Source organism: Salvia hispanica, chromosome 4 (assembly GCF_023119035.1).
Source record: "Salvia hispanica cultivar TCC Black 2014 chromosome 4, UniMelb_Shisp_WGS_1.0, whole genome shotgun sequence".
In the NCBI taxonomy this organism is placed as follows: Eukaryota; Viridiplantae; Streptophyta; class Magnoliopsida; order Lamiales; family Lamiaceae; genus Salvia; species Salvia hispanica.
In genome coordinates, this window is record NC_062968.1 from 44,416,149 (window position 1) to 44,441,967 (window position 25,819).

At 36.8% G+C, this 25,819-nt stretch overlaps 5 protein-coding genes across 5 annotated transcripts; 3 read left to right on the forward strand and 2 right to left on the reverse strand.

Annotated features, from left to right (window-relative positions):
- Positions 1-447: 447 nt before the first annotated feature.
- LOC125221170 (anthranilate synthase alpha subunit 1, chloroplastic-like) lies at positions 448-3,274 on the reverse strand. The gene is made up of 11 exons (XM_048123294.1): positions 3,175-3,274; positions 2,908-3,092; positions 2,589-2,778; positions 2,354-2,505; positions 2,127-2,242; positions 1,804-2,050; positions 1,680-1,736; positions 1,464-1,616; positions 1,267-1,347; positions 1,105-1,191; positions 448-1,044 (listed from the first exon to the last, which is right to left on the reverse strand). Exons 1-11 carry the CDS (start codon positions 3,272-3,274, stop codon positions 712-714), a joined length of 1,701 nt encoding a protein of 566 aa, XP_047979251.1. The 3' UTR covers positions 448-711.
- A 1,681-nt stretch (positions 3,275-4,955) lies between these two features.
- LOC125223152 lies at positions 4,956-7,668 on the forward strand. The gene is made up of 3 exons (XM_048126159.1): positions 4,956-5,149; positions 5,445-6,842; positions 7,066-7,668. Exons 2-3 carry the CDS (start codon positions 5,665-5,667, stop codon positions 7,304-7,306), a joined length of 1,419 nt encoding a protein of 472 aa, XP_047982116.1. The 5' UTR covers positions 4,956-5,149; positions 5,445-5,664; the 3' UTR covers positions 7,307-7,668.
- An 8,152-nt stretch (positions 7,669-15,820) lies between these two features.
- Positions 15,821-17,526, forward strand: LOC125220112 (probable aquaporin PIP1-4). The gene is made up of 4 exons (XM_048122248.1): positions 15,821-16,202; positions 16,501-16,796; positions 16,893-17,033; positions 17,176-17,526. Exons 1-4 carry the CDS (start codon positions 15,872-15,874, stop codon positions 17,266-17,268), a joined length of 861 nt encoding a protein of 286 aa, XP_047978205.1. The 5' UTR covers positions 15,821-15,871; the 3' UTR covers positions 17,269-17,526.
- Positions 17,527-18,112: 586 nt separating this feature from the next.
- On the forward strand, positions 18,113-22,409 carry LOC125224338 (26S proteasome non-ATPase regulatory subunit 7 homolog A-like). The gene is made up of 10 exons (XM_048127719.1): positions 18,113-18,375; positions 18,926-19,018; positions 19,112-19,193; positions 20,372-20,468; positions 20,613-20,688; positions 20,862-20,920; positions 21,008-21,130; positions 21,231-21,288; positions 21,406-21,491; positions 22,020-22,409. Exons 1-10 carry the CDS (start codon positions 18,189-18,191, stop codon positions 22,089-22,091), a joined length of 933 nt encoding a protein of 310 aa, XP_047983676.1. The 5' UTR covers positions 18,113-18,188; the 3' UTR covers positions 22,092-22,409.
- A 1,036-nt stretch (positions 22,410-23,445) lies between these two features.
- LOC125223704 lies at positions 23,446-24,120 on the reverse strand. Its single transcript, XM_048126966.1, has one exon. It carries the CDS (start codon positions 24,029-24,031, stop codon positions 23,462-23,464), a length of 570 nt encoding a protein of 189 aa, XP_047982923.1. The 5' UTR covers positions 24,032-24,120; the 3' UTR covers positions 23,446-23,461.
- Between the last annotated feature and the right edge of the window lie 1,699 nt (positions 24,121-25,819).

Genomic DNA, 25,819 nt, shown 5'->3' on the forward strand with positions numbered 1-25,819 from the left:
AAGAAACATCTCCACTCGGTGGCTAGACCACTCTCAGCCAAATTATCTATGCATTTTTATGGCCCTTTTTGTGTACTAGAGCGCATAGGGCTGGTTGCGTACTGCCTAGAGCTACCAATAGGCAGCCAGATTCACGACGTTTTTCACGTAGGGCTCCTATGGCCTTTCTTACCAAGTTCACCTAGCATGGTGTGGCAACACTACCATCCGAGTTCTGTGGGAGTAACCCGGTCGTAAAATTCAAATGTGATTAAAGTAGGAAAGTAGAAAGTAAAAAGTGAATTTTCCAATTCAAATAATATTTGATGAAACAAATCAGATGGGTGTCTCAAGCACATGCACAACAAGCGTCACTTTATTAGTCGATAGGGCCATAGGAGTACGTGTTGAGCATCTACCTGCGGGAACAGGGATAAAAGAATTCACTCTTGCCGGTTGGCTAGCTCGTGGCCTTCCCAAAATGCGGCTCACGACCGAACCACTCTGGCGGTTCAGTCCGGGAGAACATTATTGAATTGTACAATAGGCAAAGATCCATTTTTAGCACATGGCCTATTACATATTGTTATTTGAAGGTAAGTAAGCATAACACACATTATTCTAACTAGGCAAAGTTAGATTTCATTTCAGACAACCACATATAGTTCCGTTAAGAGCAATTAACTCCCTATTGAGGTAACCGGGCAAAGGCGAACCATCGGTCGTCTCTTGTCATAGGGATGCATTGTTGATGAATGCTGACTCTGCCAGATCGATGGCCTTGGCAAGACCGGCAGCTTTGCGTTCACACTCAAGTTGCTCGTCATCTGGTTGGCTATCTGCCACAATTCCGGCACCTGATTGGATGTGCGCTATCCATTCTTGATGCCTGTTTCCACCCTTGTACGGATGCATAGTGTCGTAACGGACTCCAGTGGGGAAGACGATCGTCCTAAGCGACAATGCCATGTCCATGTCGCCTTGAAACGAAATCCCTCCGAAGCCACCGCTGTATGGCCCCCTTCTTGTTGGTTCTAATTCGTCAATCAACTCCATAGCCCTCACCTTGAAGATATACCTTTAATGTTAAATCGATGCATAATCAAGCTAAAGTTTCGTCGTTACCTTTGGTGCTCCACTAACTGTTCCGGCAGGAAGTGCAGCACGCAGTGCATCCCAAGCCGTCATATGATCAAGTAACTCCCCTGTTACCTATAATACATAACAATGGTGTTTCTTAAATAATTTTAAAATAAATACAATTGCCAATTTAAAGCATGTTCTTACTGTAGAGCTTATGTGCATCACATGAGAAAATCGTTCAACAGTCATGAGCTTTTCCACTTTAACTGAACCAGGTTTTGAAACCTGAGACACAAAATATATATACAAACAATTTAAATTAGTAAGGCCATATATTTAATTAGTAAGTACTTACTATGTCTAAAGGCTCATATTCTTATGACAATTAACATGGAACAAACCTTTCCAACATCATTCCTGCCAAGATCAACCAGCATAATATGTTCTGCACATTGCTTTTCATCCTGCAGCAGCATCGTCCTTAACATTTCATCTTCATTGCCTGTCGTCCCTCGTTTACATGTCCCAGCCAAGGGTCGATTAACAACCTTTTTCTGTCAATTTAAATAAACCATTTAAAATAAGCACATGGTCTGATTAGAGAAGTATAAGTATACCTTATTTACACGAACAAGAATTTCTGGGCTTGAAGCGACGAGGACACACCCTCGAGCCTGAAATGAAGCAAAAATGAGAATAGTGTCCTGACTCATCAAAGACTAGGCCGAAAGATGAAGCAACCTGCAAGTAAGTCATGTATGGACTTGGATTCACAACTCTCAGAGTTCTGTATATTTGGAATGGATCAGCAAACGTCCTTCTTTCAAATCGTTGGCTTAAAACGATTTGAAAGATATCTCCACCCAAAATATGCTCTTTAGCCTGTAACACAGCCTCAGTGTATTCCTCACTTGTCGTGTTTCTCTTGTATCGAGAAAGTCCGAAATCAGGAGTGCGGAAATCAACATGAGCCGGAGCTAGCCGTGGGCTACAAATCAACATTAATTAGCATACAAAATGACAATATTTCACATTCTCAGCATGAAATGTACTACAAAACTCACAGATCAATGTCTTGCAGTTTTGAAACCAAGGTTTCCAAGCGTTTCGTTCCGTCTTCATAGGCTTTTTTAGCAGACGAATATTGATCTAATCGCACCCAATGGATTATATACGCTATCTGAGAAGAATGAATATCGCAGACATTTTCCATTGATGATCCCAATACGAAATAACAAGAAAACAAAGCACGTGAAAATAGGGCGAAAAACATGTAATCAACGCGTTGTACCTTGTCCACGTGATCAAAAACGATTACGTCTTCATATAGTCCAAGATGAATGTCAGGCAGATTTCTGTCATCTTCTGGAGCGCCAGAGAACGGCAGCTTTGTCTTCTCTGTATAGCGAATTGTATCGTACGAGAAAAATCCGACCCATCCACCTGTTGAAGATGATCAAAAATTGAGTATAGCTTAAAATACAATGGAGGACGAGATCAATGGCTCGAACGAGATCAGTCCTCACCACAAAATGCGTCTGGAAGGTCCTCGACTAGTTGTGGTCTCAAGAATTCTGAAATGCTTCGCGGAATTGTCATTGGATCCTCGACAAACTTCTCAACTATCTTACCAGAGCCATGATCCAGAATAGTCACCTGATTCTCTTTAGCAAGAACTTCAACGGCCGGTTGTGCGCCAACGACACTGTAACGACCCTATAAATGGTAATAGCGCTTACTCCAATCGTAACTACTACAAGTCATTCACTCACAGGCATGTATATAATATAAATAAATCCATATAGGAGCAAACAATAATCACATGAAAATAACTCTGCTTCTTACGACACTTGATGCACGAAAACCGGGCTCTACAGATTCATATAGGAAGCTGGGAGTCTCTTTATCGTCTTCATGCACCAAGCACCGGTAAGCCATAACCGGCGTCAAATGATCCGAGAATATGCATTTGTACAGCGGAATTATGTTTCCGGTTTTAGATGCTTCAATAAATCTCTTCTCATCCACCTCTACAATTCACAAAAATTAAAAAATTAATAAGCAAACAGCGCTTAATCTTGTAGAATCTGAAAGAAGAGCATTGGAATGTACGGAGGCGGAACGTGATTCTTCGAGAAACGGCAGCGGCTGACGCCGTAGATACCCTCCACAGCAGCGGAGACTGCCTCTGAGCTTGCATTTGCATTTGCATTGCAATCACTCTTGTAACTTTGCGGAAAAAAAAGAGAGGGAGTTTAGGAAAATATGGTCGAAACTCGAAAGTTATGCTATTTATAGATATAGGTATGTATTAAATTCAAATTCTATTACAGCAGGTTAACTACTATTGCGGGTGGTGCCAGCATATGCTCTGCCTGCCTATTTTCTTTTTTCGACATTGATTAAATTGATACTATCTAATCTAAATTATTTTTGGAAATTTATCGAATTTGTGTTCCTAAGAAATCCTTCATTTGGAAGGTTAGATAACTATGGGAATAATAATTTGTGATCTTGTTTAGTTTATTTTGATATTTGTTACGTGTTCTTACGTAATATCCCGCCTTCATGCATGTTTTGCAGTTATGGTAGTTAAATATCTCAGCTCCACCTGAATACTAGGAGACCTATTTGGTTTAGGCATGAGTTTTAAGAAATATAAAGAAAAGTGAGTTAAATAACTGAACATCTCCAAGAAGGAAATGTAAATGAAAAAGGTATATCATCTATTCATGAAAAAAAAAGATAAATATGATAGTTATATGACTTTATCTCTCTATTTGCCTCTCCTCTTGAAGATGCTTTTATATGTAGTAGTTTTATACTAGAATGTAAGTGCAATAATTGGTGGAATGTGAGACCTACTTACCATTTATGGTAAAACAGTGAAATAGGACTCTTAATGGAGGAGGAGGGAGTATTAACATTCCAGACGAACCTCATTACTCTCTTTTGCCTATAGCCTTAAGATTTTTGAAGGTTTCATTATTTTTGTCAGAGAAATTATGTTTAGATCCATTTACACCCCTTGGAATTTCAAATATACTCTCACTCCGTTCCTTAAATTTGTCACACTTTGATCAGACATAGATTTTAAGAAATGTAATGGAAAGTGAGTTGAATAAGTTAATAGAGAGTGGGTCCTACTTTTATATAATAGTTTTATAATAAAATGTGAGTTAAAATGAGTTAGTGAAATATATATTCACTATCAAAACCAATAAAAAAATAAAATGTGACAAATTTTGTGAGACGAATAGAAATAGAAGCGACAAAATTTAAGGGATCGGAAGGAGTATTAAATTACAAAATCTAGAAATAATGCATGAGAGTTCAAAAACTTAAATGACGCGTTCAAACATAGAAATTATATCAAGAAATATTACATATACTCCACCAATTCATAAATAGTAGGATACATTCATAAAATAGATAATGACAATTTGAAAATAAATATATATAATTCAAATTCAATACTTCATCCGTCCGTCATTAGGAGTTCAGCTAACTTTTCTAAATAAATAGTTAAAGTCGAGAAATGATAAAGTAAGAGAAAAAATAATATAAAGAGTAAAAAAAAGTCAAAGTGACTTTTAACGTGGGACAAATTAAGTAATATAATTAAATCTAATAGTTAGACATAGAAAAAAAAGATTAAGTAATATAATTATATTTTTCTAGTCGACAGGTGTACTGTAAACGTGTATAGTCCCCTTAGACACCTCGAGCACGCCGTGCTCGGCCACTGCAAATGCAAATCGATTAACGATATTTATCTCAATAAAAATCAAGAGGAAAGCAAAAAATTAAAATTTAACCGACATTCCAGTTGCAAACCGCCATTTATGAAGCTGCCCCACTACTAATCATAAAAGCGCAACTCTAGATTTTTTGGTGCTTACTAAATATCGTCTTCTCCTATCTTCCTATCCTTGTATCCCTCATCCAATTCTTCCCTTTTCATCTCCCTTTTCCTCTATTTCTCATATTCCCCCAATTTCTTTTTATATATCTCCACGATAAGCTTTTTTCATCCTACTCTTTTCTACTCAAATTTCCACGCTTCAGCGCAGTTTATCCGAATCCCGTGAGTTCCCTTTTCGCAAAATCCAATCTTTTTTAATCCCTTCTCTTTTAGTTGTATATAATTTGAATTCATTCATATATAACGAAGTTGTAGTTTGTAAAGTTTGAGGTTTGTGAATTCATTCTTATTAAGCCAATTGCTTTATTGGGCATTGGTTTCATTGCATTGCGATTGTGGTGTAGAAATTTTAAACAGGAAGGATCTTTATGCATCTTGATTCTTGATATTTTATAGCTTGATTAATACCAAATTAATTAATTAATTAATTAGTTTTGTTTGCATATCTATGTCACAGGTTGTGAATTCAAGATCTCTCTTTTTTGCTTGTTTTCATATCCTCCATGGGATCGAAAAGCCCCTATTTTCACGGGCTTTATGTTGTCTGATTTTGACTGTTTCTCTTCCTCCAATTGTTGGCCCCAATTCTTGTCTTTGTGCTCAGCCTTTTGCCTTACTTTTGCAATCTGCTTTGTTAACTCTTCTCACCTTTGTTCCTTGTGGGACTAGCAAAAATTATGTTACTCAAACCTGCTTCCTCCTCCCGTTTTCGAACCTCTGATATCGATGGCCCTTTACCCCTCGTTTTCGCCTCTAAAACCCTCTTGAAATCGAGGTCTTTCAGCAAGATTTCGAGGGGTGACAGCATTAGGCGCTCCTGCAGCTTGAATCTTAATGATAAGCCCTCGTTTCACGTTGATGCATCGGCCAAGATGTCGAATAGCCCTAGAGATGACGAAGGGTGTAGGCGGAAGAAGCAGCACTGTGCAATTTTAAACAATAGCGTTAACAACACCAGTAGGCTAGGTGGGAGGGATCAAGACTCGTTCTTGGAATCACATTTTGATTTCTTGGAGCCAATGATGCTAGGGATCAGACCGGAGTTCCCAGAGTGGCCGGATAAGAAAACGGCTGCTTGGGCAATGGTTGAACAGAAGGCAAATAGTTTGGACATTCCCCTCTCTCTTAGGATGATCAAGAAGAAGCTGCAGCTGGAGGAGGGCTTTACTGGTGGCTCCGAGGAGGCAGAGGCGGGTGGCTCTTGCTCAGTGAAGGCGGCCTTTGCCTCGATGGTGTTCATCATCGTTGAGCTGCAAAGCTGTGCCTTGCACATGAGGGAAGCTATGTGTGATGAGGATTTAGATGTGATCACGTCTAAGGTGCAGAAGGAGTTGCATTTCTCATTTGTGTGGCTGTTCCAGCAGGTGTTCTCGAGGACACCGGCTTTGATGCTGCACGTGATGGTGCTCTTGGCTAATTTCAGTGTACATTCGACTTCCCACAACACCGCGATAGGGGGGGAGGCCCCGTTGCTGGTGGAGCCTCTCCAGCATAGGCAAGGGCAGCAGAATCAAGTGATTAGCTCGTCGTTGTCTATGGAGGAGGAGAAGACCGAGGGTGGTTTGGGGAGTCCGAGCATTTATCCAACTGATGAGTTTGGGAGCATGGCAGAGATGTTGTTGTGGGACTCGATGGTTGAAGAGGCTAAGAAGACGAGGGAAAGCGTGGACGTGGATCATGACACCATGAAACATTTTGTTTCACCCGTGGCTGTGGAGATCGAGAACGATAGCTATGATGATTTTCTCAGGGCAGACCTCTTGTACCAGATTAAATTATCTTTCGAACCTAATAATGCACTCTTGCTATGCAACTATGCACGATTTCTGCATCTTGTGGCACGCGACTATCAGAGGTGATCTTTTGCTTCTGTTTTATTTCTCATGATATCACACCACATTGACTGTCTCAATCTGTTTTCTATAGCTGTCTCAATTATTTCAAGCCTTGTTTAATCATGTACTCATCCTTTAGATACCGGGTTTCCAATCTAATCTCTCATCCAAAGTTATCACCTCATAAACCTAATCTCTACGGCTTTATTTTGTTGTTGCTAGTTCTCACGTCATGTTGAACAGGTCCGAGGAATGCTTCAGGCGGGCAGTACAAGTAACACCACCGGATGGAGAATCCTTCAGTGAATACGCCAACTTCCTATGGACAGTGAGGAAGGACTATTTGGCGGCCGAGGAGACCTACCTACAAGCTATGGCGCTCGAGCCCCATAACTCCTACTTCGCCTCTAGATACGCTAACTTTTTGTGGAGCACTGAAGAGACCTGTTTCCCTCTCAACAATTCCTCCAACTCGAACATGTAGGGAGCCATCGAGCCTCATCATCATCATCGTATAGTTATACAAGAAGAATACAATTTGTTTTGTCCCTTGCTTTTCCGGAACTCTGGAAGCTCGAACGATGGGGCCAGAAACCCCAGGGCATGAGAATATCTTTGTATGTTTTCGGGGCGACGAAAAAGGTTAGTTTTTTGATGGAGTTGATCAGGAAGAAGGTGTAGGAAGATTTTTACAGCAGGTTCAAATGCAACTCCTAATTTTTACAATTTGTACAGAAAAAGGGTAGTTTTTTGTTACTAAATGAGTGTGGCATTATTTGCTTGTATACTTACTACTAAAATGGCGAGAAACTACATTTGCATATTATTACCATAAATTTCTGCAGAGCCAGGTGCCTCTCATGTTTATGTATGCTAATTATTGTTTGATCCTTAAATTTGAGAACTTTTTGATATTGGAAAAAATCAGTAAAGAAGGGGATTATTGTTCTCATGGATGGGTGCTTTTCTTCCCTCTAGAAGTATGTAGAAAGCTAGTAACATATACTGTTTAGGTTCGAATTTTATTTTGCTCAACGGTTCAATTTTTTATGGATAAACAATTACTTAATACCACGTTTTAATATTTATATAAAATTCCATTTAAAAAAGAAATCAGTCATGAAAAGTAGTTAGGCCTGTTTATTCGGCCGGTTCCGGTTCTAACTGGACTGGTTGATCGGTTAACTGGTTTTAAATTTTCATAAATCCTAGAATCGGAATCGGAACTGATCCATTCTGGTTTGGAACCGGCCGGTTAAGAACCGGTCGATTTCAGTTTCAAACCGGAGATGTGTAATTTAATCCGAATTTATTTATAATTTTAAATAGTTCAATACTAAAAAAATAATAATCTAACATCAAGAAATATAACAAATAATATCTAAAAATTAAAATAAATACAAAAAAAAATACAAACCAACAATACAATAATAGTAGGTCAGACTAGTTTATGTTAGCAAATTTTTAATGCAAAAATAAGAGTTCTAAACTTTAGCAGTTTTTTAAAAAATGAGTTTTAAAAATTGAATTTCATTTTTTCTTGTTTGGCTAAACAAATATTCATTGGAATATCCAACACTAATTGATCTTGTTATGACCTTTTGGTTTGTAACGGAACAGTTAATAAATTATTCACAAACAGATTAAAATCGTATATTAAATAAATTGTTACATAAATTTGTTATAAAGTTAAATTTCTATCATATAAAATGATATTGTATTTGTATAAGTTCTTTTGGAAATTAAAAATAAACTTATAATGTTCTACTCATGGTAGTTAGTTTATAAAAAATTGATTGGAGAAAATAATTGTAGATTCAAAGTATTACTGTTTAAACATTTTAAATACTTCAGAAGACAGAGCTTGCATCTAACATTGTTTAAATCTAAAAAAATCACCTAATGTTTCAAATAATTTTACTTCAATTCAAAATTAATTCAATTAAATTAGATTTATTAGTATATTAAATTATAAAAAAATTAAATTGAATTATAATCTGGTTCCCGGTTGGGAACCGGTCGGTTCTGAATCCGAACCGGAACCGATTTTATATAAAAAGTTGGAATCGGAACTGGATTTCCGATTCCGATTCCTCAATTAACCGGCTGGTTCCAGTTTCGATTCCGACTCCTTAATTAACCGGCTGGTTCCGGTTCTGATTCCAATTAACCGAGAACCGTTTAAGCACCCTTACTAGTATTCATAAATAAATCTGGGTCTGGCTGTGATATTTCGAAGTGATAGTCACATAACTTATAAGTAAATCTTGTGGTGGCAATTAAATGGCTCCTAGATGAGTAGAGTCCAGAAAAGAATAGAATTTTAAAATTAAAGGATAAGTGGATAACTATGTCGGGTTTAGGACACAACTTTTTCTAGATAATTGAATGAAGATCTCTGATAATAATGATAACACCTTATGTTGCTGGTAATTGACAGAAAAACTATTTCATTTGTTAATGTAATTTAGACAGCCAGAAACAAAAGCGTATATCCACTTACATACGGTTGATTTTGGTTATGTGTGTAATTAGTTTGATTATTCATCAATAAATTATTCCTTTCATAAATGGACACAAACAAATATGCTCGCAGACACGTATCAATATCTTAGACTTTTTTTGTTTTTTTATTGGTAAATGAATTTAAATTTTAAGGGCTAACGCTATAGAGGACTCGAACATGAGACTTTTGACCTTAGTCATTTACTTCTTTATTATTTGGCCAACTCACACATACTAAACTGTTATTGACTTTACTTATACGACTTGTGGCCCGTAGTCACTAACTTGAATCTATGTTTTAAAAATTACTCCTTGTTGCTTATTTAAATTTATAGGCATTGAATAAGTCAATAAGACAATAAATATAATATTTAAATAACTTTTTCAATAAAAATACATAAAATATAAATACCAATATCTTATGTTGTGCGTGATATTTGGCCTCTACAAGTATCCATGAATAGATAACGACTCAAAATTATTTCATTGGGAACAGTTGCAAAAAATTCTCTCTCGCTACATACCATCAAACTGTTATTCAACCATTCATCTCCCATCTTATTTCGTAGCTCTAACTTGACATATTTCATGGAGAAAACACTCTTTCGACAGAAGTTGTCGCTACTGGTAAAACCGTAAAAGTAAGACCAATTTGATCAATAGGTAGACCAATGAGAAAATCTTATCTTTCATCATTTCAACCATCTTATTAGAAACATGCATTCCTTCTTGCATCACTCACAAAAGTGTGAAGATGTAGAGTTAACAAGTTGAGCTCCATGGATGTCCAGAGCCTTTGTCCTAGCGGCAAGGACCTTAGACATCAATGTATGAGATGCCGAGTTCGAGCCCTCTTGACATCAGTCAGTTGTAATTTCCACCTTTCTTAGGGATTTATTTGTAATTTCCTCCTTCATATAGGAGTTAATTTATAAAAAAAAAAAAAGTTGAGCTCCATGGATGAAAAGTATTATGGATAAAGAGTGTCAAGATAAACAAGTTTATCAACATCGAAATTAGAGAAACGATTTCTTAGATCAAAACATGCCATACATTCGAGCAAGTCTATGCTAGACTCAGAAAAATGCTTCCTCATTTCTTGAATAATTGAGTCAATAATCTAATTATAAACAAAAAAAATTAATTTTGTTACTAGTATTGTAAAAGTTTAAATAAATAAGAATGTAAATCATCAAAATACATGGCAAAAAATTTCAACGCAATAATAATGATAGTTTTAACATTTTTCCATCTTTCTTCATGCGAATACATCTTGGGACAATGTCATTTATGTTAATCACATCGATTTCATTTGCCCGACAAAATGCTCCAACTTCTTGCAAGAAATCATCCCATACAAATTTTCGGATTGATTGCAAGTCTTCTTTCACATTCCCAATCAGATTTATTGCATTCAAAATATTTTGATTTCAATATTGCAGCTCACAAGATAATGCATCAATCATACCTAATAAATGTTTCATCAACATTATGATAAACACAAAATCATATTGTTCCATATTTTGAAGTAAACATTTACATGTCCTATTATTAGGATCATCTCCATCATCGAATAAAATTTCAAGTACTTTGATTACTAGGGCCCACATAGATGCAAGACGAAGTATAGTTGTATAATGAGATCCCCATCGAGTGTCACACCGTCTATACTGAGAAGTTTCTTGATTTAGACCTTTAATTACCATCTTATTTCTCCCTTCTCAATTCTTTCAACCATTTTATCATATTCATTCTATCAAAGTTTTTTGCAAGAAGATTCACTTATTGTAACAATCGGGCTAAGATAGTCGAAAAAACCAGAAACATGTCTATATGTCTTACATAATACCACACATACTAATTGAAGCTGGTGAATAAAACGTGCACAAGTATAAGGGCATCCGCATCGGTGCTCTTCGATGTGCTCTTGCCAACGGCATGACCCTGTTCTTAGCTAAGAGCAACGTCGTGCCGAAGAGCTGGTTGACGTGTCGCTGTGTGATTCGCCAACGGCGACGCCGTTGGCTATTTTTCATTTTTTTTAGTTTCAAAAAATATAAAAAAATCAGAATTGTATAAAATAAAAATATTTTTCCACTTCCCAAGTGTTAGAGTTTGTATACTAGAAATCACCTTTCGAGTGATTGAATACTGTTAAAACTCTTATTTTATTTTCCAAAGGAATAAACAGATTATTTTTGTCATAATGTTGTTATGTTTGACATTTAATGGATGTTTATTACATGTTTAAATGTATAAGTAACTTAACAAAGTCTAAGTCTTTGTTTTAGTAGACCGGTTGTGGGCGTCGTTCACTTTAAGGTAACACGGTCAGTTCTAAACAAAGAAAAAGAAGAATTTCACAACCTAGATAGGCTTAAGACTACCTATCGTGAAAGGTTGCAATGACAGTCCGATTATTTCTAAGCCTTACTGAAATAAGATGACGTTGGTGTGGTATAGCACTGAAAGGATCTAACAGCGAGACGGTCTTTATGCTGTCTAGTGAAAGACGAGGTCTTGTAAATTATCATTTCTTAATCAATGTACGTTAGCATTGAGCATACGGTATTGATTATGCACTACTTTGACTTACCAAATGGTGCGGGTTTTTCGCAACCCAATAAGCCTGGTATATTGGGTAGTGGTGATTAATATCTAGCGGTGCTAGGATTGCTATTATGTTGAATCGTGCGCGAGGTGAGTCTCGTTTGATAACATCCTCAAGAGAAGCTTGAAATAAGGTTTTATTATTCGGAACCTAGCTAGTTGGAGTTTAATTACTCTATGAATAATAAATAAGATTTTCTTGCTGAGTCCTCTCTTGGAATAAATAAGATATTAATTAATTAAGTCCATAGCAGACAATAATTAATTAATGGATGTTTCTATCTTAAGCGCAGGAAATAAATATCAAGTAATGGAAACCCGAAGTACTTATAATTTCGGATTTGGATGGGGAGTGCAATATTACTTCTGTAGTGGCTGCTCGTAATATTCCAATTATAAGCTTATATTAAATTGGGTTTAATTTAATTAGTAAAAAGCTAATTGGAGGAGCCCATATCCAAAGCCTTCCATAGATCCCTGTCTGGGCCCAATATGTGACTTATTATAAATAGGAGAATAAAGGAGACAGAAAATACACTTATTTTTCTTCAAAAATTTCGCCCCCCTCTCTACATAGACAAGGGGCGATTTTCTCTCCTCCGAGGGAAAGGATTTCCGTCTTCTTTATTTAAGTCCTAGTACACTGGTGAGATCAGCCCACCCTGATATCAGTTTACAGTCCGGGAACCAGACAGAAGATCCGTGGTTTTGTACTAAAGATCTTCACGTGGAGAAGGCGCTAGCCATCTTCGATTCTTTGGAGAATCTTCAAGGTATAATGGCTAAACCGTAGAAAAGCATGTTTTAGGTTTCAATTAATTTAAAGCATGTTTTATTTGAGTTATGAGCATGATACATGTGATAATTACGCGAATAGAATTTGTCTAAATAATCTGCTAAATAGATCAGAATTATTATGTAATTGATTTATGTGAGCGCTTCCGCTGCCAACCCCAGGGAGCGACACGAGCGAGGTCAACATCATCACGGCCGCCATGTCGACCTACCATTCAATGCATTACAAATCATTCAAGCATCTCAACACTGACAAGAGGTGCGTCATCATCCGATCCTCCTCCAGCAAACGGTCGAGGACGATATCCCTATCCGAAGCTGGCGAGGACGAGGTGGCAAGCCAGCTCGCCGGAGCTCACTTGGGTAGCCCCCGACGCCAGCTCGAGCAGTTCCCAACGCCGGCCACAAGGAAGGAAACATGCAATGACCAGCCGCCGTCGCGCCGCGACCCTAGCTGCACCGCCGGCTCCCGCTCCCTTTGTGCCGCCTCCACCCCCACCAACTCATTCTGGGCCATTTTGTATCAAGCCATTGGCGCCGATACGTCTCAGATGACTCCCGAGCAATTTGATGCACATCATGCAATGATACGAGGTCTTCGACAATAATTGGGGATACCGCCATCGGACTAGTCTTCTTTAAATTTCCACGGATGTATTTTATAGGATTTAATTATGTAATTTTTAATTTGTAGGATTTTGATTATGTAATTTTTAATTGTTAGGATTTTAAGTATGTAATTTTTAATTTTTAGGATTTTAATTATGTAATTTTTATTTTTTTTATAATTTGTAATAGTAGTTCGGGTATTTATGCATTTTAATATTATTAAAATATTTTTATTTAAATTAAATAATAGAATGGTGGAACCCTTGAGCATGCTCTTGCAGAAGAGCATGGATATGAGTGTTGAGCTCTTGCGAAAAAAAAGCAGAGAGTAAAAATTGAATAAAAGTGTGTCCGAGCACACATCTATACTTTTTAACAAGAACATTGATGGAGATGCTCTAAGTATAAGAACCATGCATCACTATAAGTATAGGGTGTAAATATGTAGATCACTCTAGTAAATAAATGGAGTTGATGAATCATCCCTATTAACGTCGGAAGTAAACAAAACAAACTCAGTATATATTAGACCAAATTTCGTTGGCAAACATTTTCCAAGATGAAGTAATATAGAAAATGACATTCAACAACCAATTTTGTACTGTACTTGAGAAATTAGCTAGGGGCATTCATCAAACTAATTTTCCAGGTTATCTTTCCCACTATTTAATTATGACGGCTTACATAATACTCCCACTAATTGATCTATATTATCCTCTCATGGTCACATATAAAAAGGAACAAAACACTAATAAATAAATTTAATTATCACTTCATATAAAGTTAATTAGCAGAATAAGAAGTCAATCATTGGTTATCCATTGAGGGATGCGAGCTGGCAGCTATACATTATACATGTAATTATTAGCAGCTCATCAACGAAGGAAATGATAATTTAGCATGTGGGGCAACGAAGAAAGGATATATTAGAATCATACTATTAATATAACTATAGTTTAAATAATACTGACCTAATTATATACTAATAAATTGCATTATCAGGTAGTGATTGACGTGAAACGAAGTCTTTAAAGCCAAAGCATATTCGCAATACCAGTATTCAATATACACAAAGACTGCCTATGTAGCATGCAGAATATAAAGAAAAATAATAATGAAATAAATTTGAAGATCACTCCTAATGACTACCTATGTTATAAGTGTATATAGTGGCACAACAATTTTATGTATAGTAGTAGTATTGGATTTCATTTTCCCCAGCTCTGGGAGATGTTAATCTTTTCTAGGTATTTCATGAATAATTAAACTATTTAGTGTACTAGTATATTCTAATTTTTCATCAAGGGCATCACTGCTTATACCAAATTGTGACCATACTGTGGAATTTGCGGAATTGTCTAGGCCCCACGGGCCACGCGTTGAGAAAATAGAAGATGACTAGCATTACAAAACAACTTATCTTTTAGGGATATAAAATTTGATAACCAATTGATATTTAAATTTTTTAAAATAACCATAGAATGTAAAAAAAAAGTGTTCGTACATTGAAGGCAAATTATTATACTAGATGCTTCTATTTATGTCTTCTAATTTTAGTTGAAAGACTAACAATAAAAATATTTTACTAAAGAAGTATAATTAAACGCACTAATTAATTTTTTAATAGCATTAAAAAGTATTTTTATGCCAAAACATTTATAGGAGAGTTCATGTATAAGCTGGGCGGCGCTCTCTCTCATCACCATTATTATTCAATTCCGCTCTTATCCATCACCACAAAATAAACTTATTATTCAATTCCGCTCTTATCCATCACCACAAAATAAACGTTTTAACACTTTGATGGACCTCCTTGTGCCACCTGGGTTACCCACGTCGCTTTCACTTACTCGATAAAAAATTACTCCTCCGTCTAGTAATAACAATCATATTTTTTCATTTCAATTTATTCCACGATAAATTATACTTCCATAATCAGATCATATATTCCACTAACTAACTTTATTCATATTTTATTATAAAATTAATATAAAAAAGTGAATCTCATATTTCACTAACTTTTTCAATCCACTATTTTTTTACATTTCTTAAAATTTGTACTCACGGTAAATATGACTCCTATGGTAAAACAGAGCTAGTAATAAAATGCATATACCCAAACAAAAAAAAATCTCTTGTATGATTGATGGTCGGTTTGTTTTATAAATAATCAGATCATATATTCCACTAACTCATTTTACTCATATTTTATTATAAAATTTATATTAAAAAGTGGATCTCATATTTCAATAACTTTTTCAATCCACTAATTTTTTACATTTCTTAAAATTTGTACTCACGCTAAATATGACTTCTATAGTAAGACGAAGCTAGTAATAAAATGCATATACCCAAACAAAAAAAAACTCTTGTATGATTAATGGTCGGTTTGTTTTATAATGACAAAAAGTAAAAATAAAAATAAAAATACAAGTCCCACTCCTCTCCTTCACTACTATAAAAACATACCATCACAAATTCACAACTCACAAATTCATCCACAAATCGTCACGACCAAAGAGATATAATAATGGAGAACAAGGAAGAGGATGTGAGAGTTGGCGCCAACAAGTTCCCGGAGAGGCAGCCGATTGGCACGGCGGCGCAGACTCAGGACAAGGACTACAAGGAGCCGCCGCCGGCCCCCTTGTTCGAGCCTGGTGAGATCACTTCCTGGTCCTTTTACAGAGCCGGGATCGCCGAATTCATCGCCACTTTCCTCTTCTTGTACATCAGTATCCTCACCGTCATGGGTGTTCAGAACTCCCCTTCCAAGTGTGCTTCCGTCGGGATTCAGGGCATCGCATGGGCTTTCGGTGGCATGATCTTCGCTCTCGTTTACTGCACCGCCGGAATTTCAGGTCATTTTGATAAAATTCAACTTTATTTCAGGTCATTTTGATAAAATTCAACTTTAAATGTCCACGATTAATTGTCTTACTCAGATTGGATTTTGAAAACAAAAATTAGTTAGAACTTACTTTTATATAATACAATAATTTTTCAATAAAACGTGACTTTGAAAAGCTTGTTGAAATATAAGTTCATGTACTGAAAATAGTAAAAAGTAAATGAGATAGTTATAGGCGTACGAACTAAAAAACATTTATCCGCGAGAACAAAAAGGTTATGGATATTGAGGTGGAAATGATATTGCAGGTGGACACATCAACCCTGCGGTAACTTTCGGACTATTCCTAGCAAGGAAATTGTCGCTGACACGGGCAGTGTTCTACATGGCGATGCAATGCCTGGGGGCCATTTGCGGTGCTGGTGTGGTCAAGGGTTTTCATAAGACGCTCTACATGACCAAGGGCGGCGGTGCCAATGTAGTCAACCATGGCTACACCAAGGGCGATGGCCTCGGAGCTGAAATAGTTGGGACTTTTGTGCTTGTCTACACCGTCTTCTCTGCCACTGATGCCAAACGGAGCGCCAGAGACTCCCATGTTCCCGTATGTACAAATTTTAATTAATTAGGAGTACTACTATATTTATCAAGTACTGTATTTAGTTAATTTATGTTTTTTTATGATGATGTTTTTTTGCAGATATTGGCTCCATTGCCAATTGGATTTGCAGTTTTCTTGGTTCACTTGGCAACCATTCCTATTACAGGAACTGGTATTAACCCTGCCAGAAGTCTTGGAGCAGCCATCATCTACAACAAAGATGCAGCTTGGGATGATCATGTAAGCTATTACTGCTTCCTGTTCCATTAATTGTCCAATTTTGCTATTTCGTCCAATTCCTATTAATTGTTCTAGTATTTCACTTTTACACAAAACTTTCTTAGATTTTTTGATGGCTCATTTTCTTATGATAAATTTGCAGTGGATTTTTTGGGTCGGACCATTCATCGGAGCGGCCCTTGCGGCTCTATATCATGTGGTGGTGATCAGAGCCATCCCATTCAAGAGCAAGTGATCTTCTTTGTCCCATAGCATGAAAGCAGTGCCTTTTGATCATTCAACTTGTTGCATTAAATTTGTTTGAAGAAACAAAATTAGGAGAGACAGAAAAAACAAGTCCATGTTGTAATTTTCCACACTTTTCTGTTTTGTTTGGTTTGCTGTATGTATTAAATCATCTGTGTTGGAGATTGCCAAGATTGTGATGGGATAAATGCTCATGTTAAAGAGAGGCTTTTGAAAATATCAAATAACACAAAAAAGAAGTGTGTAAGTTGGTTTTTGGAATTATCTGTAACATGTTTTGTTTGGCTGTCAAATGCCAAATGGTCATTGATAATAATTCACCTGCCCACCCCTACATTAAAATATTATTATATTTAATGGTTGAAAATTGAGTGTGGCTAATCACCCTATTCCCAAGAGCTAGTCCATTATAATCAACAAAGCAAAGTATGTCATTAATTCACAATATAACCAATGCTTAAATGGATATAAATTACATTGACCTCTTATAAAGAAATTTAATGTAAAATATCGGTAAATAGAAAAGTGATTGAAGTACTATTAGTAACGAATGAGACTTATCTTATTCAAGAAATAAATTTATCTAAAATAAGAGATGATTAATTGTTTAAGAAAATTTAAAGTAAAAACAATAGGACTTTTAACTATGAACGAATTAAATAAGTAATTGTATAAGTTTCATAAATTGTTAAAAATTGTTTTTGGGTTATACTCCTAAAATGGAAGTAAGTTATTGCGAGAAGCCTAACGATTTGAGCCCAACCCACTGAAAATCAATTCGACTTAACTTAACCCATTTAAAAATAGGAGTAAATAAATTGGCTCACTTTTTGTAATTGAATACAAATACAAAGGAAGACCGAATTCCTCTTTCGTCCCAAACCAAAACCCCAGCTCAAGAAATCTGAAATGGACGTCATAAAATCGCAGCAGATTTCCTCGCGGCCGATCGACAAGGTGGTAGTGCACCCTCTGGTGCTGCTCAGCATCGTCGATCACTACAATCGGGTGGCGCGTGACACCAGGAAGCGCGTCGTCGGCGTTCTACTTGGGAGTTCGTTCAAGGGCACGGTTGACGTCACCAACAGCTACGCCGGTCAGTTTACCCTTTTTATCATGCGTTTTATATTTCTGACTTCATTTCAATTTTTAATTTTGTATGTGAGGACTTGCTTGTAGGTTAAGAAATTAGTTTTATGGCGTGTTTGGACGTAGATTTTTTTAGGGTTTTGTGTTGGATTTAATTGGGGCTCTTGGGTTAGGTATCCTGTAAATTAAATTAGTAGGGCATTAGATCAGTTGCGAGGGTAAGGATTTTGAATGGAACTTGAAATAACATCAGATTTGGACTGGAAATACAATTCAGTTGATAATTGCTTGATGACTGGAAATCATTATTCGAAATACTCTATTTTTGACTACGGGAAGGTGTGAAAGTAAAAAGGGCGTAGACATTGTGTTGTCATTTAGTGTGTCGAAATGGAATGGAAATAGGATTATCAGAGAGATACAAAATTGTAGTTGCATTGGCTGTCCTTTCACTCACCGTGTGCTACTTATCAATTGCCAAACTGCTTATTATGTTCCCTTTTCTGTATAAATACTGCTAACAGCATCCAACTGATATATATGTATGGTATAAACAGTCCCTTTTGAAGAAGATGACAGAGACCCCAGCATCTGGTTCCTCGATCATAATTACCATGATTCAATGTTTTCCATGTTTAGAAGAATAAATGGTATGTGATATTCCAAGACTCTACATTCAGAACCTCTGATTAACACATTTTGCCTGTTCAACTCCAAGCTTATGTTTCTATTGCTTCTGTCAGCCAAGGAGCACGTTGTTGGTTGGTATAGCACTGGCCCAAAACTGAAGGAGAATGACCTAAATATTCATGGACTTTTCAGCGAGTATGATTTCTGTCCCAATTCACAATGATGTTGTTCTATTATTTATTTATCTTCATTAGTGGGATGCTTGGAAATTGATGATTCTTGTTTGTGTTTTAATAGCTCTGCTTGCAGTTAAGAATATATTAATTTCTTGTGAAATCTGAGGTGTATGTATGGTATTAGTATTGAAAGGATTGTATGATTGGTAAGTTGTCTGTCAACTGATGTTGGATCATACCTTGCACTTTATTTTACTGACTTGGTACCACTAGTCTTCAGAAACAGTACTATCGTTTCTTATGAAAATTTTGTTTCTTACTGAGAGGATATGAAATTTGTCTTTGTTTTTATCTTTTATCATATTCTTCATTCCTTAGCTGTAATTTGGTTCCTGGAAGATTTTGTTAAGAATGTGACTGTTGACTTTAGAAAATTTCACAACACATGCCGCAAATTCTTAGTTAGTTCCTAAGTGTTTTTTATTTAAAATTTTCTAGTCTTTTGAACTGTTACATTTTTCTGTTTTCCTTGTGCATTTTCATGAATCATTTTTCCTTTTCTTTTTCTCCCTCTGTCCCTGATATGGAGTGAATGGCGGAAGTAAAACAAGAACTGAAATTCAATATAAAAGAAGAACAATCCTCCGAAGAGGCCTACGGTTGATACCGTCCTAATACACTTTATTTTCCAAGATGTCTAGCTCTTCTAAAGAGGAGCTATTTATAGGACTCCTACGCATTCTAAGCTAGGAAAGTTAATTAGCATATAAATAAACAAGGAAACAAATCCTCAACATTTAAAGTAATCTTTTCATCAATCTCCACAATAATGAAAATGATCTCAAGAGATAATGTAGATCATTAGCTTGATCTCTATCAGTCCCAAAGTAGATGTCACACTTTCTTTTTAGTTTGTCCCACAAAAGATATCACATTTCTTTTTTCTTTTTTTTGAAAAAAGTGGAGGGTGTGTTTGTTACTTTGTTTAGATAAAAGTGAAAAGGGAATCCCCATCTAGCTCATGTATGCTTTCAGCTTGGTTGAGATTAAGTGTTTTTTTCCAACTTTACATCATTTTCTAGCAGTTACTGAAGTTTTAGTTTATGGGACTCTCCATCTTAGCTGGTGCTTTTCTTGTTGGCCATCAATGTTTAACATTTCTTTACACTTGATTACTTTGATCATTTCTTCTTGCAGCTATGTTTCTACTCCTGTACTGGTGATCATTGACGTTCAGCCAAAAGAGCTTGGAATACCTACAAAAGCATATTATGCTGTTGAGGAAGTTAAAGAGGTATGATGAAAATGGTGCTATGTGTCTATTGATGCATCCAGACATACCATGACAGGAATTGAAAAATGAAAACTACAAAGACACAATTTAGCATTATTCTGATTGTTTGAGTAGGTTGATCTAATTGTTTGGATATTTTTGCAGAATGCCACTCAGAAAAGCCAAAAGGTCTTTGTGCATGTTCCTTCAGAAATTGCTGCCCATGAAGTTGAAGAAATTGGTATGCACCTCAACAGAAACTTGCCTTTTATTCTGTTTCTTGCTTTTGCTGTTCCATTGTCAAGCATGCTTTTTCCAACTGCCTTCCACCCTTACTCTGCCCTTGAAATTAGATATTTAGGAGGTGGTTCGATTCACCTAAAACTGCTAATGCTTTCTATTGTCGTTCGTTAGGAGTGGAACACTTGTTAAGAGATGTGAAAGACACAACTATCAGCACTCTTGCAACAGAGGTTCTTTTATTCCCTTGTATCCTTTTAGTATCCTGATTATATTTTGCTGTTTTCTTGAATAAGCATGTCTATCTCTATCATGTTCAGGTGACTGGAAAACTTGCTGCTCTGAAGGGTTTGGATGCTCGGCTGAAAGAAATTCGAAGTTATCTCGATCTGGTTATCGAAGAAAAGCTCCCTCTGAATCACGAAATCCTCTACCATCTCCAGGTACGAGTATTGCATTCTCTCTGTGTTTAATATATGAGATTTATATTTCTCTTCTCTCTTGCTAAACAATTTGTCGCCTTATCTTGAAAAATATTTGCAGGATGTATTCAACCTTCTCCCCAACCTAAATGTGTCTGAACTCGTGAAATCTTTTGCAGGTAGAACAGATGAGCGCCAGTGTTTGTTTATTGATTTCATGTTTTAATTGACAAGTTTGTTCATGACATTTTCAAGTTTTTTTCTAATGTAATATCGGATCTTTGTTTTGTTTATAGTGAAAACAAATGACATGATGTTGGTCATATATCTGTCATCTCTTATCAGAAGTGTGATTGCTCTCCACAATTTGATTAATAACAAGGTAAGGTGTTTTTCTAATGTCTTGTTTTATTATAGTAAGAGTTTTTGACCTGGTTAACAATGAGAAACAATCAGATTTGTTTGATCTTCTAAACTTTTCCTAATAAATAACACTTGTGGCTTTGATTGTTGTGCTTTTATCCATGATGCAGTAACATGCAAAGTTGAAGTATTATTGTATGTGGGAATAATTCTTCTTATCCTGAATAAACAATTTGGAGTAAGACCTATCTTGAGATGGTAGAAGTAAACTTTCTGAATTTATTTAGCGCCACACGCTTCTTTTTATGCTAATAAACATGTGTTTTTAGTAACTCGTCTACTCCTTTACGAGTTACAGTAGTCCAGTAAGTAGGACTATTATGTGTTAGGCAAATTCATTAAACTATAGTAGTAGTTTAGAAAATTCCAAGGTTACTCCACCACCCGAAAGCTTGTTATGCAATGTTCCTGAAATAGGCACAGATAGGCTTGTGGTTTGGGAATCCTTTGTTCTCTTATTGTGAGATTTTGGAAAAATTGATTGCAGATGCTTAACAAAGAACATGAAAAGGCAGAAGACTCAAAGCCAGTTGCTGTGCCTACTGCCGCGGCTAGCTGAAGATATGATCTTCCTGGGGAGTTTGCCTTTCGCATGATATTCCAAATCTTGGATAATCTACTTGGAGATCTCAGAAGCATTTTGGCAAAACTGGAATGAGAAAGCTTTCTTTCAAGTTCGAGCAAGTCATCAGTCTTCGTATTAGATTTTTGGCCGTGAATTTTGAAATCTCGAGTCATTCAGATTTGTAACAGTATTGGTATAGTGTCTCTTTCTCTTCCCCTCTATACGTATTAAGATAGTGATTATTTATTTCGTTTAGCGAACCTATAATTTTAAGTTGGACCAATGAAACAGATGGAATGTTGTGTTTTCTAACTCTCTTGCTAGTATTTTATTTAATCCTGCTTTTTAAAGGCCACAATATGCAGTTCGGACCATCTTACATATACTCCTTCCATCTCTGAAATCCATATCCGAAAAGTATAAACATTTAGTTTGGTATAAATTTAATGTGGGGGCGTTCGGTTTGCAAGATTATATCAAGGATTAAATTTGTAGTGTGTTTGGTTCATGAGATTCAACCTTATAACTCAATCCTAGATGGATAATTATGAGATAATTAGTTATAGCTAATTCTCTGTGACTAAAATAATCTCCTAACTCAATCCTAGATTGTATGTTTGTATTATTTTATCTTGTAAACCGAACACCATCTTAAAGTAATAGAACTAATTTCTCCGTTGCACTCTTTCTTTTTTAGTCCGTCACACAAGAATATGCACTTTCAAATTTTGAAAAGTCTTTTCTTTCTAATGAGGTGTGATTTATTCATCACTAACAGTACTTTAATTAATTTTTTTCTCTACTTCTCTCTTATTTTACCAATTTTGCATTAAAACCCATACCAAATTCAAAATGCATATTCTTTAGGATGAAGAAAGTATTAGTTTAGCACAAATTTTTATGTATAATAAAAGCTTAGTACTCCTTCCGTCCATTAATAAGAGTCTCATTTCATTCCGACATGGATTTTAAGATATGTTAAGAAAAATGGGTGGAAGAAAGTTAGTGGAATATGAGTCCCACTTGTATATATTAAATAATATGTGAGGGGAATGAATTGGTGGAATATGAGTCTCTTTATCATTTATAGTAATAATGAATTAGGATTCCTATTCGCAAACGGACCAAAATGAGAAAATGAGACTCTTATTCGCGAACAGATATTAATGAAGAGTTTAATGTATAAGTTATTAATAAAATAATGTATAGTTGTTGCGGTTTGACTATTGTAAAATTAGAAAGTTTAATCAACTCTGTTCAAAACAAAAACTTTAACAATAGGAATACTTTGAAAAATTAAGAAAAAGAATTCGGAATTCCTTAAAATAAATATCTAACCAAACAGAAGTAAAATAAAAGTAAAACTAATCATCATCATCATCGGGTCGCACCGATTGCTGAAACTCAGCATCCATCACTACTCCATCCATCACATGCACTACAATTTCCCCAATTCTCAAATCTACCTCCTCCGAAACTACTCCATTCACCACCACGTTTCCATTCAAATCCTTGCTCACACACAAACTCAATCCAGATATCGAATCGTAGCTTTTCTCCTTCCCACGCTCCAAATCGCCGGACCAAATCCACCTCGGCACCGACGAAAACCCGAGCACCCGCGTCAGCACCGCATAGGAGTCGCTATCGTTCCGCTTCAGCCTAAGATCGCGCCGGATCGCTTCCTCCGACGGCAGGAACAGCGTGAACGCCAGATCTTCAGGTAACAACTTAATCACTGTTTCCCCAAACTCGCCGATGCTCGCGCGCTTGGAGAGATCGGTTGTTTTGGTGGAAGGAGTTGTCGATCGAGGCGTGCTTATGAGCTGGAATGCAGTGAAGATCTGTGTGATTATGAATGAAACGGTCACGATCGCGCATACGAGTTTCACTCGGTTCTTCAGCTTCGAATTCCCCAATTTTCTTCTTCTCATTTTGGCACATGGAGGTAGACAAACTGAATCAGAATTAGAATAATTATATGGAAATGGCTGGGTTAACTCGATGAGGTTCCATTGATGAAAGTCCACTACTTTTACATTGTGTTTATTTTAATGAAATTAAATAGTTTTTCAAAAAAAAAATTGTTTTTTCGAGTACACGACTAATTGACCAGAATTAAGAAAATAGGGTAAACTGCCTATAAAATTGTCAACTTTGACAATAGTTTGGAATTTCCCGTGAACTTTAAAAGTTACGTGAAAAATCATGAATTTTATCGGGGTGTGCAAATTTTCTGAATGACCCGACCTTGAAGTTTTCCGGCATAAACTTACCCTATGTGGCAGCCGGAAGCGTGACTAGGCAGCCGAAAGCATGACACGACGCCGTTTTGTGTTTGATGAAAAAAAAATAAAAATTCGCTGAGTATAGCAGCTGGTGGTGCGTCGGGGCGGCGGCAGGCCGTGGCGCTAGGTAGAACATCACCTAAAACTCCTCCGGCGCCGTTGGGAGAACATCATCATCCGAATAGCCACGATTTCACATCCTATTTTGACTTGGGGATCTTGCCTTTAAATATTTGGAGTGAGAGGTAGGGGAGGCGTGGTCAACGGTGGTTTCTGGAGGAGAGGGAGGAGCGGTCGGTGATGGATGTTGATGATGGGGGTGAAGCCAGCGAGAGGAAGGGACGGAGGGCGACGGACCGTCGCCGCTCCCACAGCGGCGGCGAAGAGGTCGAGAGTGGGAGAGATAGAGGAGAGGGAAAGAGGAAAAAAGGAGGGAAAGAAAGAGAAGAAGTGGGGGAACAGGGGGTGCAAGGAGCGGCGGCAGGCGGTGGCGGCGGCGCTGGAGTGAGGAAGGAGAAGATCTACTTCTTTTCACTTTTACTTTTATTTTTATTTTTTTATAATTAGGATTAGGGTAGATGAAGTGGAAGAAGAACGAGAATAAACACACTCAGCATCCAAATCATCTTCCAAGTCAGCATTAATGGACACATCATCACATTGCTTAGCCGGAATACTCGACTCGGAAAATTTGCACAACCCGGTAAAATTCATGATTTTTCACGCAACTTTTAAAGTTCACGGGAAATTCCAAACTATTGTAAAAGTTGACGATTTTAGAGGCAGTTTACCCAAGAAAATACTACTAAGAGCATCTACGGTGGTGCGGATGTTCCGACGGATATCCCGACGGACTTCCCAAAAACACCTTCTGCCACATCATAAGGACCTCCCACTGCACTGCAACGTCAAAAGGACATCCCACTGCATGATGACGAACATCCCCAAGGACATCCACAATAATAAAAATTCACAAATTCACCAAATTTAACAATTTACGGAATTAAAATTTCGACACAAATACGGACGAAGAAAGTGCAATGATAATTTCATTAAATAAAAAAAATAAAAAAGTACATTAACAATACTAAACAAATTACATTATTAATATCAACGACGACCCCTCCGCGTCCATAGCTCTTCAATTATATCGTTCTGGAATCAAATATGGGACTGTCGTTGACGCATGTCGGCAAATACACGAACTCGATCGACTTCTTCATGGGGTATCCCCATACGTACATTGATGGTGGCCACGACGTGGCATGGACCGGCAACATCAACATCATTGGTCAATCAGTCAGTACTAGACATTTATCTTCGACAATCATGTTGTGAATGATAATACATGCGTACATGACATCATCGATGCTGTCAATATACAACAGCCGTGATGGACCCTTTACTGCCGCCCATCGAGCCTGGAGCACACCA